The sequence below is a fragment of the Chelmon rostratus genome, chromosome 15 (genome assembly GCF_017976325.1).
Source record: "Chelmon rostratus isolate fCheRos1 chromosome 15, fCheRos1.pri, whole genome shotgun sequence".
Classification (NCBI taxonomy): domain Eukaryota; kingdom Metazoa; phylum Chordata; class Actinopteri; order Chaetodontiformes; family Chaetodontidae; genus Chelmon; species Chelmon rostratus.
Genome location: NC_055672.1, coordinates 23,471,313 through 23,487,018, shown reverse-complemented (window position 1 = coordinate 23,487,018; position 15,706 = coordinate 23,471,313). Strand labels below are relative to the sequence as shown.

General features: G+C 42.7%; 1 protein-coding gene across 1 annotated transcript in view; it reads left to right on the top strand.

Moving 5' to 3' along the window:
• The window catches only part of dicer1 (dicer 1, ribonuclease type III), a 33,331-nt gene that overhangs the window by 4,541 nt on the left and 13,084 nt on the right, over nucleotides 1-15,706 (top strand). The window contains exons 2-20 of the mRNA XM_041953461.1: nucleotides 7,034-7,081; nucleotides 7,401-7,514; nucleotides 8,492-8,692; nucleotides 8,881-9,043; nucleotides 9,234-9,364; nucleotides 10,486-10,620; nucleotides 10,711-10,871; nucleotides 11,066-11,234; nucleotides 11,492-11,964; nucleotides 12,282-12,414; nucleotides 12,586-12,828; nucleotides 12,986-13,140; nucleotides 13,243-13,375; nucleotides 13,588-13,663; nucleotides 13,768-13,907; nucleotides 14,294-14,473; nucleotides 14,620-14,833; nucleotides 14,934-15,087; nucleotides 15,229-15,411. Coding sequence (XP_041809395.1) covers nucleotides 8,579-8,692; nucleotides 8,881-9,043; nucleotides 9,234-9,364; nucleotides 10,486-10,620; nucleotides 10,711-10,871; nucleotides 11,066-11,234; nucleotides 11,492-11,964; nucleotides 12,282-12,414; nucleotides 12,586-12,828; nucleotides 12,986-13,140; nucleotides 13,243-13,375; nucleotides 13,588-13,663; nucleotides 13,768-13,907; nucleotides 14,294-14,473; nucleotides 14,620-14,833; nucleotides 14,934-15,087; nucleotides 15,229-15,411 — 2,957 coding nt within the window. The 5' untranslated portion in view covers nucleotides 7,034-7,081; nucleotides 7,401-7,514; nucleotides 8,492-8,578. The remainder of the gene's footprint in view (nucleotides 1-7,033; nucleotides 7,082-7,400; nucleotides 7,515-8,491; nucleotides 8,693-8,880; nucleotides 9,044-9,233; nucleotides 9,365-10,485; nucleotides 10,621-10,710; nucleotides 10,872-11,065; nucleotides 11,235-11,491; nucleotides 11,965-12,281; nucleotides 12,415-12,585; nucleotides 12,829-12,985; nucleotides 13,141-13,242; nucleotides 13,376-13,587; nucleotides 13,664-13,767; nucleotides 13,908-14,293; nucleotides 14,474-14,619; nucleotides 14,834-14,933; nucleotides 15,088-15,228; nucleotides 15,412-15,706) is intronic.

Here is a 15,706-nt window from a genome sequence, read left to right as displayed (position 1 = left end):
TCCACAGAATCAGGTCCAGACATTGTCCAGAGTTGCACTTTCACACATGTAGCACATTTGTCTTTGTCAGACGCAGTCCAATTTACTGGAAATACCCGTTTAGGTGAGGGTGAGGGTGTTGCCTGGGTAGAGTGTGCAGGAGGAAGAGAAGGACTTGGAAATGATGATGGTTTTCGTGTTGGTATCAATACTACATGTATTTGCATCTGTTGCAACATACAGACAAGCAGAAAAGAGTACGAAGCAGCTACACTCCCTGTCCTCAACACACCCACTGGCTGGCTATGTAGCAGGGTAGCAGTGCATGCAGTGGGAATGATATTGTGTTGATGCAGCTTAAGGGATAGCTCTCACGCTGGAAACCGTATTGCCAAATCTCCACTGGTGGACACATTTCACCCATTGCATGCTATATACCACCATAATGCCCTGGCCTAGTATTTACTCTCTTACTCATGAAGCGTGAAGTCACCTTTTGGGAGCACTTCATCCTCAAAATCAAGCACAACAGCTCACTGTGTTCTCACTCCCTCTCTTACATGCAGCCAGCGAGCACCTTTCAGAATTCCTCCTTTTAGGTTTGATTTAAATTCATCCATTGAGAAGCTGACTGGCACCCCCTAAATCACTGCCTTACTCTGCTCCTACCTCCTCTTTCAATCCAGCTTGGATTCTCCACCCTATTTCTTTCATCCTGCCAGCCCACTTTCTCTGCTCTTCATTACTACACGCAATCAACAAATGTCAGTTTTTTAAAACCTTAGCCATGTGTATATCCCGGGCGGGCTGTGGTGCAAGAGAAGGCTGGTGGTTTGAATCTGTGCAGTCTATGTGTTGAAGTGTCCTTGGGGATACTGAACCTCAAATTGCTCTGGATGCTGTGCCATTGGTGTGTGGCTGTGAATGTTTATTACTCCTGATGATCAGGTGTGCACCTTGCATGGTAGCCTCTGCCATCAGTGCATGAAGTGTGTGTGCGTGTGCGCGTGTGCGTCCTCACCCAATGTCATTATGAACTTGAACTCTGCCCTCTATTCCTCATCTATAGCCTCCACTGCTCCTGATTACCTTTGCACTGGTCTTTTTCTCCCTCATTCTCTCACTACCTTGGCTTATCTCCATACCATCATCACTATCAGCTATGTTACAATCTCCCCACTCTCGTCCATTCACAATATAGTCGGGCTATCAGCTGCAGCTTTCTTCAACTCGCTGGAGTTCTCCGTGCTTGTTTGTTCTTCTCTTTTCCAATCTCCAGCTGTGCCTTTCTCCCCTGATCCTCTTTCAGATTTCTCTGATTGTTTTGCTACAAACTTTTAACCATATATTCACAAGTGTTATACGTGCCGTCCTTCCCGTTACCCAGCATGGTCTCTGCTAGAAACTTTGATTTAATGGTCATCTGTAACCAATGAGTTCCTGCTTACATATTGAGAAAATAAGCGAATATGGTGTCAAAATGAGAGATGAAAATGTGTTACTGTTTTAACACTATGTACTGCACACAGAGAATCATAGAAATTAGTGTCATACTGGCTTGAGGTCACAGAGTTGATGACAGCTATTGGATATGATGCAATGAAAATGAATTTTTGTGGCTAGTGTTTTGAACATTGTGTTCTGCATGGATGCTCTGCTCGACATAGCTGACAGACACGTTCCTCTCTTTCTGGTAGCAACCACTGTGCCAAACTGTGAAACAATTGCAAATGTAAATGTGAGGAGTGAAAGATTCACTAAATTAAAGCTGCCCTGACTTCTCTTTTGTAAATAATCATGCAAACTGAGTTTGCCATTGTCATGTTTGAAAATAAGTTTAAATCCCCTTTTCGTTATGTTGCTCAGGCGCTCTGTCTGCTTTGGACCAAAGATTTCTGTAGCTCTTCCTGCACGACTTACGACTGTATACAGTACAGTCACAGGTCCTTCTTCATAGTGTTAAGGTCTAAATATCTTAACACAGAAAGTGCGTCTTGTTGTGTAAGATGTATGATTATATTTATAGTTTTATTTGTTGTGTTCACATTAGGGCTGCAACTAATGATTATTTTTGTTGTCGACTAATGATTATTTTTTCGATTAGTCACAATTATCTTCTTTGTTTACAAACACCTATTTTGGGCTTCTCTTTAACCTAACTTGCTTAATAAACCTTCACACCTGTGAAAGTTACCCTGTTATACTCTAACAGCATACGTTTTTAAACAAATATATTAAAATAATGACACATAAAACATGTATCTGTAACAGCTGATATATTTTTGAACATATAATATCACTGTGACCACAACAAAAAAAAATTAATTAAATAATACAAATTTAAAGTGCAAGTGGTAGTAAACAAAAAATCTCTGTAAACAACTAACTCAAAAAAGCTGCAGTTAACCAGCCTTGAAGGTTGAAGAGACAATAATGTTTCAACCAACTAAGGAGTTGCTTTCACTTAAAGTAATTAAGTCCATAAAAGTAAAAACACAAAAAACAAAAACAAAACATCCATTTTGACAGTTGGCAGTTAAAATACCTGAAACACATTATCACTGATTTTTTACAGCTTAAATATGGAATTAATATGCTCCAAATCACACAGTTGATAAGTGAAAGATGTTTACAATTCAGTATAAACGCTAGTATCGACAGGGGCTGAAATTAAGTATGTCAAAGCAGCTTCGCCTGCGATTCATTGATTTCTGCCGTAAAATACGCATTAATGTAAGTGACCTAGCGTTCCCTCAACAAGCTTCTTCCATGATTTTCCGACTGATAGACGTACGACACAAACCTATTATGTACGTGCATCATAGGCGGACAGTTAATTAACCAGTTAGCATTGTCTAGTTGCTTTTGCTAACCTCTACTACAAACCCGTCTCACCATTTTTTGTCATGGCCTACGAGCCAGGTCGTGATAATGTAATTTAATAATAAAAAACATCTACTCGGCATCACCGTTATTTGTGAACTCTGATCCAGTGGCTCCGGGGTGTCGGTGTTTAAGGTGTTAGTGCATCGCCGTTGTGCTGCCATGAAATGATAGTTGAACTTCACAGAATTTACATTTCATGTGTTTCGCTGGATTATTTTCTGTGAAATGTTCAAACTTTAGTTTAGGTCGGGGTTTTCGGGCCTCTCCTTCTGTTTGTTCTGCCATAATTCATTCATTCATTCTTCTTCTGTGCAATGTAAACGGCGAGCGTTACTGCCCCCAGCACTTCCTGTAGTACACTGCAGTTACAGATGAGCACGAAGCGGACTGTGTGTTTTCATCATACATGACTAGTCGACACTTAATTTTTCACTTTGACAAATTTTTATTGTCGATGTAATCGATTACGTCGACTAATCGTTGCAACCCTAGTTCACATATAGGCCATCTGATGTGTTCTTATGCAAATCTGCTTGATTACACAGTGTTAGGAACAAAATACAGTGAATGTGCAAATTAAGGAGCAGATGTTGTCATGTCTTCATGTCTGGTGAGGATACTTTTGGAGTGACACAGGGATCACAAAGTGTTTGATGACTTTCCACTCTTGTTGAAGTGGTATCTGTTGATTCTGAATGCTATGCCATTGTTCATCCTTGTGTCTTATGCCACTTACAAACATTATGATGTCACTCACCTTCCACTGTCATACTTTGTCATTGGAATATACAGATTCTTATTGACATGCATATGCTGCTGATGTGTCATGTTTTCTGGCTCTGTTTTTGCATTTGAAGCTCATATTGAGGTCTCAGATGACGCTTTGAATGTCAGTCATTATATTTTACCCTAAAAACAAAAAAACAAAATCCTCAATTTGAATAGTGTGGTTAATTGGATTAAATGTCTTTTTAACAAAAATCAGATTTCTTTAATGAATAGCATTTGTCAGTTTCATCAACATGAATACTTGGAGGCAGCAGGCTACTCCAATAAAGGCAACCAAATTTAATTTTCTGATGAATTTATCCCCTTGTTTCTGGGATTCTCATCAAATTCTGCCTGCTAAGTGCAATTAGTAAAGACTAAGACTATTTACAGCACTGTCAATTATTAGATATTTCAGTATTTGTTACTGTTGTTTCAATAATGTAGATCAATGCCTCTCAACTTTTTGTAGTAAACTAAAATTCTCACAGAAGCACCTCCCAGTACATTTCCACAGGGAAACGGAGAATAATTCTGAACTCTTATTTAGTCGTTAGTGCTCGGCTCTGCACAGTAAATAGTGAAATTGAGAACAATAACAATATTTTATATTCATATGTTGTAGTTGGTATATTTATAGTAAGTATATTTATTTACACATAGCATGTCTTTTAAAAGATACCTACACACACATTCTAAAATTGACTGATAATGGACTGATTTGCCATGAAAAACTGAAAGGTAGGCTACTGAGATTATTGACACTCCTGAAGCGCTGGCATAAAAAGAAGAAAAGTAAAAACTAAGACTGACTCAGCTTTTTATTCCATTGTCACTGACTCTCAGGCCTTTTTATTCCACTGTCACAGTCAGGTTTGAAGGCCTACAGGTTATTTGCCAAAAACACAAGGCAGTCCGCATATGAAGAGGCCAGTGCCAATCTCTTCTTATTCATTATATTCCCAGCAGAAGAAGTGTTCAGAACGCACTGAGGATCCAGGGATGGAATGATATTTCCTTGCCATCTGGGTGATGTGAGGGTTCTCTCAGAGCCCGAGGTTTTCCACCACACGAGATGATTTTGTTGAGCAGTCATCGGAGACTCTTTTTCATACGTCGACGTCTCTCTTTGAACCAGCAGAGTGTTGTTCTGGTCTGGCCTGTCCATACAATATGTGTCTCTGAAAAGATTTTCCATAGCTTTTAAAGCAGTTTTGCCAGTGGTTTACCCATTAAGGGTTGGTCCAGCACTGGCAGAGGGCTCTGTATCACAGCCTGTGCCTCTTGCAGCTGCCACATTGACATTTTTCCTTTCTCCCAGCGTGGCCACCTGCACCTCCCGCTTTTGATCCTGTTTTAAATGAATAAGGCGATGGAAGCATGGATCCATGTAACTTGCTTTGTTCAGCAGCATAAATGCGCCCTTTTCCTCACTATATCGCTTCTCCAAATCAGTGATGATCTTTGTCTTCATCTCTCTCTCTGTCAGTACAAGTGGTTCTGGTTGGTATGGTGTTTGCTTGCACAGTTGAGGCAGCAGAACATGCTTTGAAAGCCCTTAATACGCAGCTAAGTTGATGGTGTGTGCCACACATTGTATATTCACTGTTTTAAGATGTCTCTCCACTGCATTGATGTAACTGGCAGCATTGTCCGTTGTAACTGCAATCACAGATTCCCTTTTTATGCTGTAGACGTCCGAATGAATTCACCTACATTCTGTGCAGTGTGTTTTTTTCTAAACTCTTTTATTTTGGGTACATAATCTTGCACTTCCCAATAATCTGAAACATAGTACACCCTCGCTCTGTAGGTCTTTGAGTAATTCTTTTTTTTTTGTTGAGGTGGTGTTTTGCATTTCTACAGTTCTATTTGTAACTGTCTGGGAATGTGGTACCTCAGTTCCAGTTCCTTACAAAAGTCTCTGAAGCACTCTTCATCAGCTGTATTGATCCCCTTCACGTCCGTGAACAAAGTAAGCCTCTTGTCCTGCTGCAGGTGGTGAGCTTGTGGCGACCGGTGTAGAATATGGGTCGAGATGTGCTTGTTTGGGTGGAGGGGTTCTGGACATCAGGCCTTGCTCATTTGGGTGCATATTTTTGAGATGTGACCTCAGGTTGCTGTGGTGGAATGGTAGGCTAACTGTAGCTTACAGAGCTTGCGTACAGCTTCGTCTAGAGGTTTCACAATTTCGCTGTCATCTGAGTAAAGTGCCTCCCCCACGTGCAGCCACGGAAGATCTGCAGGTGGTGTGTCACTCTTTTAAATGTCAAATTTAAAATCTTGGTGATATGCTGCTTTGATAAGTGGTATGTCACTGATGTTCAATTAGCATGTGGCACATAATTACGGTATGTTACTGGTTTTACACTCGTACATAACACTAGCATTAATGGTCAAACTTTGTCCAAGGCTGTGCTTGCCACATACTCACTATACAGGGTTTATCTGTAGCTATGGCCCCACTAGGTTCGATCCCAGAAAAGTATGGCATCCATCAAATAAGTGACAGCTGCCTGGGCTGAATGGTCCTGTATAACATTATAGCATAAGCTACTAGTTTACATGGGACTTGCCTGTGAAAAGTACTCCCTGTGTGTGGATCATACGTTACGTGTTTTTATATGGCACAAAGCATCGGCACAACAAAAGTCAGCAGTGACAAGTCAGTGAGTAAGAGCTCTTTGTGCTGGTGACGTACCGTTTTATTTGCTATATGCACATAGAACAGCAGCAACATGCGTTCTAAAAATAGCAGTGGCAGTAATATTAGTGACAGTAGAATCTGCATGTGACACGAAACTGTAATAGTGCAGCTGTAGAGAGGCAGTTGTCTTGGTCCTGGAGGTGGACTTCATCATGTCACAGGTTGCATTGAGGTTCACAGTTGCGTTAAACCACACTGAGCTTGAGCTTTTCCCCTGAATTCCTAACGACGTCGTTGACAAATTGTACGTGTCAAATTTTGACGCTGCAAGTATGTGAATCACAAGTGTGGTTCTGTTCTGGTGTGAAACAACACTTTGTCACAGAATGTGTCAGAGAACTCACTTTGGGGCTGTTTTACTTTGTTCTTCAAGCCCACTGCTTGAATGAAGCTCCATAGAGGAGCTTCACGTTGGGTTATGTTTTTTTATCACCACCAAATATGAGCTGCGCCATTAATGTAATGACTTAGTTTTGCTGCACCAAGCTGACTGCTAGAATTGGTTACAGCTGTGGGGCTTAGCAGTCTTCACGGCAGAGTCATGTGGTCTGGTTGTGACTTTGGGCTGTGTCAAATGTGTTGTTTACTCTAGTGGTGGACCCTTCTTCCATTTGCTCAGTGTACCTTGTTCAACACCTGGCACCCAGCAATACCATGCCATTCTCATTTTGTTCTCTGCTTTTGTTTTTGCAGAGCTGGAGGACCTGTTCACAATCCCCGCCACTTTCCATTTGTGTAGAGGTGAGAGATTTTCACTTTTCAATGTAACTGTACTATTACTTTATGATAATCAGCACAGAAGCAACAGTGACAGAAGCAGTCTCTGCAGAAGTCAGACTAGTTTCAGTGTTTCCTCTACATATTCGTCGTGAATATAGAGATTCTGGTGTAGGTTCTGATTTGTAGGTCCTTCAGAGGGCTGAATCAAAATGCAGCTTTCTAAAGCCAGACTAACTTCTCCATTGTCATTTATTACACTGTGATATAAATGTCATATAGACTTCTGTGTCTGTCCTGTGTCTGAAATGCATGATTATCACAATATTCTCTGGTTTCTCAGGTCTGTTTCCACCTAAATGTGGGGGAACATCAAGAGTTGATAGAAAAGAAATATTTTATCATGAAGCCCAGATTAAGCGTTGTCTGCTTATCCAGAAAGTCTCAGTTATTATCTGTAAGTATATTTCCTAAGACATTCATTCTGTAAGCGTTATTCCTGCCTATTCACCAAGTCATTTTCCCATTCAGCACTTTGGTCTCTGCTGTGTAAAGGTTTATCCCAGGCTGTGGTTATGTTCTAAACAAGCGCTATATAAGCTAGATTCAAGATTCAGCACTTTATTGCCATTCTAACATCATCATAGGAATTTGGTTTGGTGAGCTCCCACAAAACAAACACAAAGCAAGAGGCTCACGCCACATGCAGTAACCCCTTTGAACATTGAACAAGTGATTTTCAAAATAGCAATAAGAATAGAAGAAGAATAAATCAGTATAAATAAAACATATAGCAAACATTTCCAAAAACTTTCACAAAAAGAGAAGTTTGAAGAAGAGATTTAAAAGATGCGAGAGACTGGACTTCAATTTTTTGGACACTCTCATAGCAAAAGTCCAATCACCCTCAGTCATCAACCGTGACCTGGGAGTAGCCAGCAGGGCTCCATCCACAAATCTTAATTGGCGAGAAGGCACATACCAGGTCAACGTATCAGAATTGCATTTAGGACCTTAAAAGCGAGCAGTGCAATGTTAAAATCAATTGGAAATGTAACAGGGAGCCAATGTAGGGATGCAAGCGCAGGGGTGATGTTATCATGCCTCTTTGTTCCAGTAGTGAGTCGAGCAGCAGTGTTTTGTACCGACTTGAGACGGTAGAGGGAGCCCTGGCTGATACCTGAGTAAAGTGCATTGCACTGATCAAGCCGTGTATTGGCAGAAACATGTACAACTTTTTGTAGATAATCAAATTATAAAAATTACCTAATTTTAGAGATTCACTTGAGCTGGAGTCTGCAGGCTGCGGCCTGTGGCTGGGTGTCTCTTCTCACCCATGGCTCTGCTGATGTGGTTTTTCAGCTTTCTGAATAGAGAGTGAGACTGTAGTATCTGCTGTCTACATTAATACAGTATCCTCATCTATCCTGCTAGTGAACTTCTGACAAGAAGAGGATGATGAAATGAGATAAAGTGGACGACTGGAGGAGCCCAGCCCCCACACCTCCACCTCTTTGAAGCATGGCAGGACTACAGCTCGTCACCCCTGCCACTTCACCCATGGGGCCTTTCTTTGGTCTGCCATGGCAGCAGGAGGCTATCCATGATAACATCTATACACCTAGGAAATATCAGGTCAGAAGGCTGCCATCCACTTGGATGTGTCTACTAGCTGCTTGATGTATGGTATATAATTGGCATTAATTTGACAGAAGAAAAGTTACTCATTGCTGTGCTTTTGTTTTAGCTGGTTAGTATCGTGTTTATTTTAATTGACGCTTTGCTTCATCTCACTGTCTGTAAAACTGGATGTTCCTCCACAGGTAGAACTTCTTGAAGCAGCTCTTGAACATAATACTATCGTCTGCTTGAATACTGGCTCAGGGAAGACCTTTATTGCAGTACTTCTAACAAAAGAGCTCTCCCACCAAATCCGTGGACATTACCAAGAAAATGCAAAGAGGACTGTTTTTCTGGTGAACACAGGTACCTGCAGCACACTATGCCTGCTGATTTTCCGTGTGATTTACTTGCACGTACATTTGGGAACTATAAAAAAAGATTTTGAAGCTGGCTTTGTTCATGCTCAAGTTACATCCATTTCATTGTTCAGCTAAATTCAAATGGAGTGATTTTTTTGAAGTAGTTTACCTTGTCTCTGGTCTACATTGTCCAGCTTTGTCTGTAGTTCAGCAAGCAGCTGCAGTCAGGACGCACTCTGACCTCCAGGTGGGAGAGTACACAGATTTGGAGGAGACCTCAGCATGGACTGACCAACAGTGGAGTCAAGAGATAATTGAGAATCAGGTGTGTTGGTTATTCTCATTGCCTTTTACAATACATGTTGAAATTAGTTTATATTTACTTCATACTGGTTCCATGCTTACATGTCTTGTAGAGTTCTGCCAGGTTTAACAATAGGCCTAGGTGTTCCTTCAGTATAGGTTTACATACAAGGAATTGTAAGAAAAAATGCATATCATTAATGGCCTCAAGCCAGTTTCAGCACATCGATCAAGCAGTCACTGCAGATTGTGCATTATCCAACTCCTAAAATACCTCTTAGTCTGATATGTTATGGTAAAAAACTTTGTTTAATGTCTCTATCTAAGAAAAATAAAAAGTGTTGTAATCCTAGTTCATTATTAAAATAAAGCAGCTAGCAGTGATTCCAGACTTTTTTTGCACTTAACATGAGGAAGCAGCTCAATTTAAAAATTTAAGATTAAGCAGCAAACAAGCTTGTCGCAGTCTTCGCAAAGGTGAGCAAAGTCCCTTTCTCTTTCTGGAGTGAGCGATTACTCACTTGTTCATCATCACAAAGTCTGTAGCATAACAGTAATCATGCTTTCAAAGTTCTGAAGTTTAAGCACAAAACTATTGAGCATTGCTTTTTTAGGCAAATTAGCAAAAAAAAAAAATACATATATCATGGCAGACTTTTAGGTTATTGGGCTGAGCTCATTGTTTCTAGCTCATTCCAGCTCACGGCAGTTTGACCCATTGTGGCAGACAAAAAGTTATAATATACCAGCACAAACACAACAAAGTTCTAGCCCCTAGCAGAGTCAGTACGGTTCTGGAGTCTACAGTTGACCCTACAAGCCTTGTCACCTGCACAGTGGCATGCATGTGGGTTGCACTCAATTGTGCACATTTTCCATTGCACCTAAATTTATTTCCATTACAGTTATGTTGTATGTATGTTGTAATTTGAGACAAGACTAGCTTTGTAAAACCTTGTTACTTTGTTACCAGTTGTTGTTCTATTGACTATGACTCATCAAACAAAGCACAGTGCGTTGACTGACAACCTGAGGTTGGACTCAGGACTGATCATTCGAATTGTTGACTTTTAGTAGGCAGCTCTAGTTATTTGACAACGATATCCTCTTCCCTCCTGTCATTCTCAACCTTCTCTCATACAGGTGCTGGTCATGACTTGCCACATATTCCTGCACATTCTGAAGAATAAAATCTTACAGTTGTCTAAAATCAATTTGGTGGTTTTTGATGATTGTCACCTGGCCATCACAGACCACCCCTACTGTGAGATAATGAAGGTGAGATGGTGGTTGCAAAGTCAAATCCTGTTTTTTGTAGGACTGGTAAACAGGGAACATGTGAATGACCTGGTTCTCCTCTCTGTGCAGCTGTTTGAGGGCTGCTCTACCAGTCCTCGCATCCTGGGTCTCACAGCTTCCATTCTGAATGGAAAGTGTGACCCATCAGAACTGGAGCAGAAGATCCAGAATCTGGAGAGAATCCTGAAGAGCAACGCTGAAACTGCCACTGACCTTGTGGTCCTGGACAGGTACTTCAAGCTTAGATATGACCTATACCAGAGGTGAATAACTACATCTGCTGTATGGCTAAATGTGTCCAGAAGGAAAAAATTGTAGAATCACCTGATGAATGGGAAAATTCATGACAGCAATTGAGTGGCAAGCCAGTTAGAAGCTGTGTGTGTATGCTGAAGTCTAACCTGTGCACTGTTTTATATTTCAGATACGCCTCTCAGCCAAGAGAGGTGGTGCTGGACTGTGGCCCCTACATGGATAAGAGTGGCCTCTCCTCCCGTCTGCAGGCGGAGCTGGATGAAGCTCTCCACTTCCTGAATGACTGCAACATATCTGTTGCCAGAGAGGACCGTGATCCCACATTCATCTCTAAACAGGTCAGAGTGAGACAGATCTAGTGTGTTTTATTTTAATTTGTTTCATTATTTGATCATATGACTTTTGCCTTTTTTCAAATTCAACTTTGTTTGTGTGTTGTGAAAAGGATGTGTATGTCAAAGTCTCATGTAGTTACAAACCCACTGAGAATGTTCACCAACCCTGAGTTCCCCTCAGCTCTGCTGGTTGTCTCATTGTTTTGATTTTTCAGTGGGAGACTCTGCCCTCATTAGACTTGTTTCTCTGTCCCGTCCAGGTCCTGAGTGACTGCTGGGCTGTGCTGCAGGTGCTGGGACCCTGGTGTGCAGATAAGGCGGCGGGCATCATGGTGCGGGAGCTCCAGAAGTACATCAAACACGAGCAGGAGGAGCTCAACCGCAAGTTTTTGCTCTTCACCGACACCATCCTGCGCAAAGTGCACGCCCTCTGCGAGGAGCACTTCTCCCCCGCCTCACTGGACCTCAAGTTCGTCACCCCGAAGGTCCTGCGGCTGCTTGAGATCCTGCACGAATACAAGCCCTTTGAGCGGCAGCAGTTTGAGAGCGTGGAGTGGTACAACAACCGCAACCAGGACAACTATGTGTCGTGGAGCGACTCTGAGGATGAAGATGAGGATGAGGAGGTGGAGGCCAAAGAGAGGCCTGAAGCCAACTTTCCCTCACCGTTCACCAACATCCTGTGTGGGATCATCTTTGTGGAGAGGCGTTACACAGCTGTGGTCCTCAATCGGTAGGCCTCTTTCATGTCTGAATGCCCTGTGGTGTGACAGCTCTACTTGACGCAGTTTTTAAACTAAAAATAATCCTGATTTTCCATTTAGTAGACCTTCATACATGGTTGGTAGTGGCCTTTAATGTGCAGCAAATTGCCCTTGTCTGTTGTCCTGTTTTATCTTGAACTATGACACTGTTTAACACACTGTTTACTACGAAGACGTCCGAGGTCCCCTGTGAAGCCACCCACATGCACATGACTAATTCACTTTCATTTGTTGTGCTACTGCAGCTGAAAGAAACTGAAATGTCCTTTTTTTGTGTTTTCCTCAGTCTGATCAAAGAGGCCGGGAAGCAGGACCCAGAGCTGGCGTACATCAGCAGCAACTTCATCACTGGCCACAGCATCGGCAAGAACCAGCCGCGAAACAAGCAGATGGAGGTGGAGTTCAGGAAACAAGAGGAGGTACAGACAGACAGACAGAAACCATGTGGCCTCGATTTGTGGCCATTTTTTTATTTGCAGAACTGGGTGATGATTTTTTTTATGGCAAGTAAAATGCTTAGGAAAGCATTTGTCGACACATCAAAACATATCGAGTGTCTATTCAGTTTGGGCGCCGTCCTTCTCTCGCAGGTCCTCCGCAAATTCCGGGCTCATGAAACCAATCTGCTGATCGCCACCAGCATCGTGGAGGAAGGTGTGGATATTCCAAAGTGTAACCTGGTGGTGCGGTTTGACCTGCCCACTGAATACAGGTCCTACGTCCAGTCCAAAGGCAGAGCTCGGGCACCTGTCTCCAACTACATCATGCTGGCTGACAGTGAGAGGACCAAAGCCTTTGAGGAAGATCTCACTACCTACAAGGCCATAGAGAAGGTAGCACTCCCCCTTTGTCTTGTTTGATTTACTTCATAGTTGATCTTTCTGATTTTGTCTCAATAAGGAAATGTGATGTTAGAAATAGTCTGCAGTATAATGGTGGGAAGCGAAGCAGGATGAGGCAGTGATGATGATCTTATGTTACTTTGAGCAGATCTTAAGAAACAAGTGCTCCAAGTCAGTGGAGGTGAGTGAATTTGAAGTGGAGCAGGTGCTGGACGATGACAACATCCTCCCACCCTACGTGCTTCGATCTGAGGACGGAGGACCCCGGGTCACCATCAACACAGCCATCGGACACATTAACAGGTAAAGTGCTGTTTTTATCTTATCTTAAAGCGAATAACATGGACCAACAGTAATTGGCTTTAAAATAGCATTACTTAGTGTCGTTTTTGCTCTTGTGCTCAGGTATTGTGCTCGGCTGCCCAGTGACCCATTCACCCACTTAGCACCAAAGTGTAAAACGGTGGAGACGCAGGATGGACGCTTCCAGTCCACACTCTACTTACCCATCAACTCCCCTCTGCGAGTTCCTGTTAAGGTGAGGAAGAACATCTACATTTTTAGAATGCTGGTAATGGTTCCAGCCTGAAGCAGGTGGGTCCTGAATGATCCCCCCACATTTCAGTGCTTACTCCATTCATTTCATAGGCACACACCAATATGATGGACTTTCTCTGGGATTCAGTAAGAAGGAATCATGCAACTGCTCTCAGGGTCATTCATTTGATCAGTGCATCACTGTCTTTACAGGGTCCTATAATGAACTGTACCAGACTGGCAGAGAAAGCAGTTGCACTAGTATGCTGTGAGAAACTCCACAAAATAGGTAAAACCAGAATGGACATTTTGCAGATCTGTGATTTGAAAAATATTCACAGTCTAGAGACCTTTTCCCTGCACCTGTTTTAGCTTGTTTTTGTTGCCCCCCAGGTGAGCTGGATGATCACCTGATGCCGGTAGGGAAGGAGACGGTGAAGTATGAGGAGGAGTTGGACCTTCATGATGAGGAGGAGACCAACGTACCAGGGCGGCCCGGCTCTACCAAGAGGAGGCAGTGCTACCCTAAAGCCGTAAATCTTTTTGCCATTACAGCTAGAGTTCAGTGCCTCTCATTGGATGCTGAGAACTCGCATTTCAAAGCAAAACCAATATCTTGAATTACTTTTTTCTTTTGGAGAGTGAAACCTTTGACCACAGATGTACCCTCATTAAAACAACCAGATAGATTTGCTATACTTTTTAATTGCTAGTTGTTCAAAATGAATCATAAGGTTAAGTAATCAATCACCGCTATAATGTCAAGAGTTTCAGAGGCTAATAAAAAAAGATGATTGTTGGCCTGGAGGCTCTCCATACCTGTTTAGGTATATATGTAACTCTGATAATTGATGTTTTGTTTTGGATTGTGTCAGAAACATTAAGCATTTTTAAATTGTGTCTCTCTCTTTTTGCCCAGATACCAGAGTGTCTGCGGGACAGTTATGCTGTACCGGAGCAGACTTACTACCTATATGTGATAGGGATGGTCCTCACCACCCCTCTCCCTGATGAGCTCAACTTTCGCAGAAGGAAGCTCTACCCACCGGAGGACACCAGCAGGTGCTTCGGCATCCTGACTGCCAAACCCATACCTCGAGTATGTTCTGGTCAAAGCTTTCCCAAATTCTGTCTGACCTAAACAAACATGTTTTCACTTCTTAGAACGTTCGCTAATCAAAAGAAAGAAATGGCTCCAGCACCGTCCTCTCATCATTGGATAACTGATTCTCACCTTCTGTCCAGATCCCCCATTTCCCGGTGTACACTCGCTCGGGTGAGGTGACCATCTCCATCGAGCTGCAGAAATCTGGCTTCACACTCACCGCCTCCCAGCTCGACCTCATCACCCGCCTCCACCAGTACATCTTCTCCCACATCCTCCGCCTGGAGAAACCTGCTCTGGAGTTCAAACCCACTCTGGCTGACTCGGCTTATTGCGTTCTACCTCTGAATGTTGGTGAGTAGAATCACTCTGTCAAGCTTGGTGGATGACTTTTCCAGCTGTGTGGAAATGCTCATTGGTTTCTTTTTATTTTCTGCTTCATGTGCTCCTTCAGTCGGGGACTCGAACACACTAGATATGGACTTTAAGTTCATGGAGGACATTGAGAAGTCTGAGGCCCGCACTGGCATTCCTACAACTCAGTACACCAAGCAGAACCCGTTCACCTTTAAGCTTGAGGACTACCAGGATGCTGTCATCATTCCAAGGTACCACTGCACCATATGAGTCCTAATCACATACTGTAAGAATGGTTTTACTGAGAACGAAAGCTTTTGATGTCTGAGGAAGATTGTGACGAACAACTGGACACTGGTTTGATCGTGACTGTCACACGGCTCTTCCCCCAGGTATCGGAACTTCGACCAGCCTCATCGTTTCTATGTCGCTGATGTGTATACAGACCTGACGCCGCTCAGTAAGTTTCCCTCGCCAGAGTACGAGACATTTGCTGAGTACTACAAAACCAAGTACAACCTGGACTTGTCCAACCTAAACCAGCCGCTTCTGGACGTAGATCACACCTCCTCCAGGTCAGTAGCATCGGGGATCATGACAGTTAAATAAACAGTTGTCCTCTTTCTGTCAGTGAGATGTGATGGTTCAGATGACTTTCCAAAGTGTTGGGGAGTCAAATTTTATTAAACTGTGTGAAGTGTGAATGTAATCAAGTAATGTCACTTGATTCGGTGTCAGCTGGGGCTGAAGAACATAAGTTTGAAATAAAAAACACTGGCGACGTGGAGTTAGAAAGGAACTTACCAATCCTCTGTGGGCAGCTCCTCGTCTCTGCCTGAGGCACCAGGCTCCAGGCTATATTCAGCCACT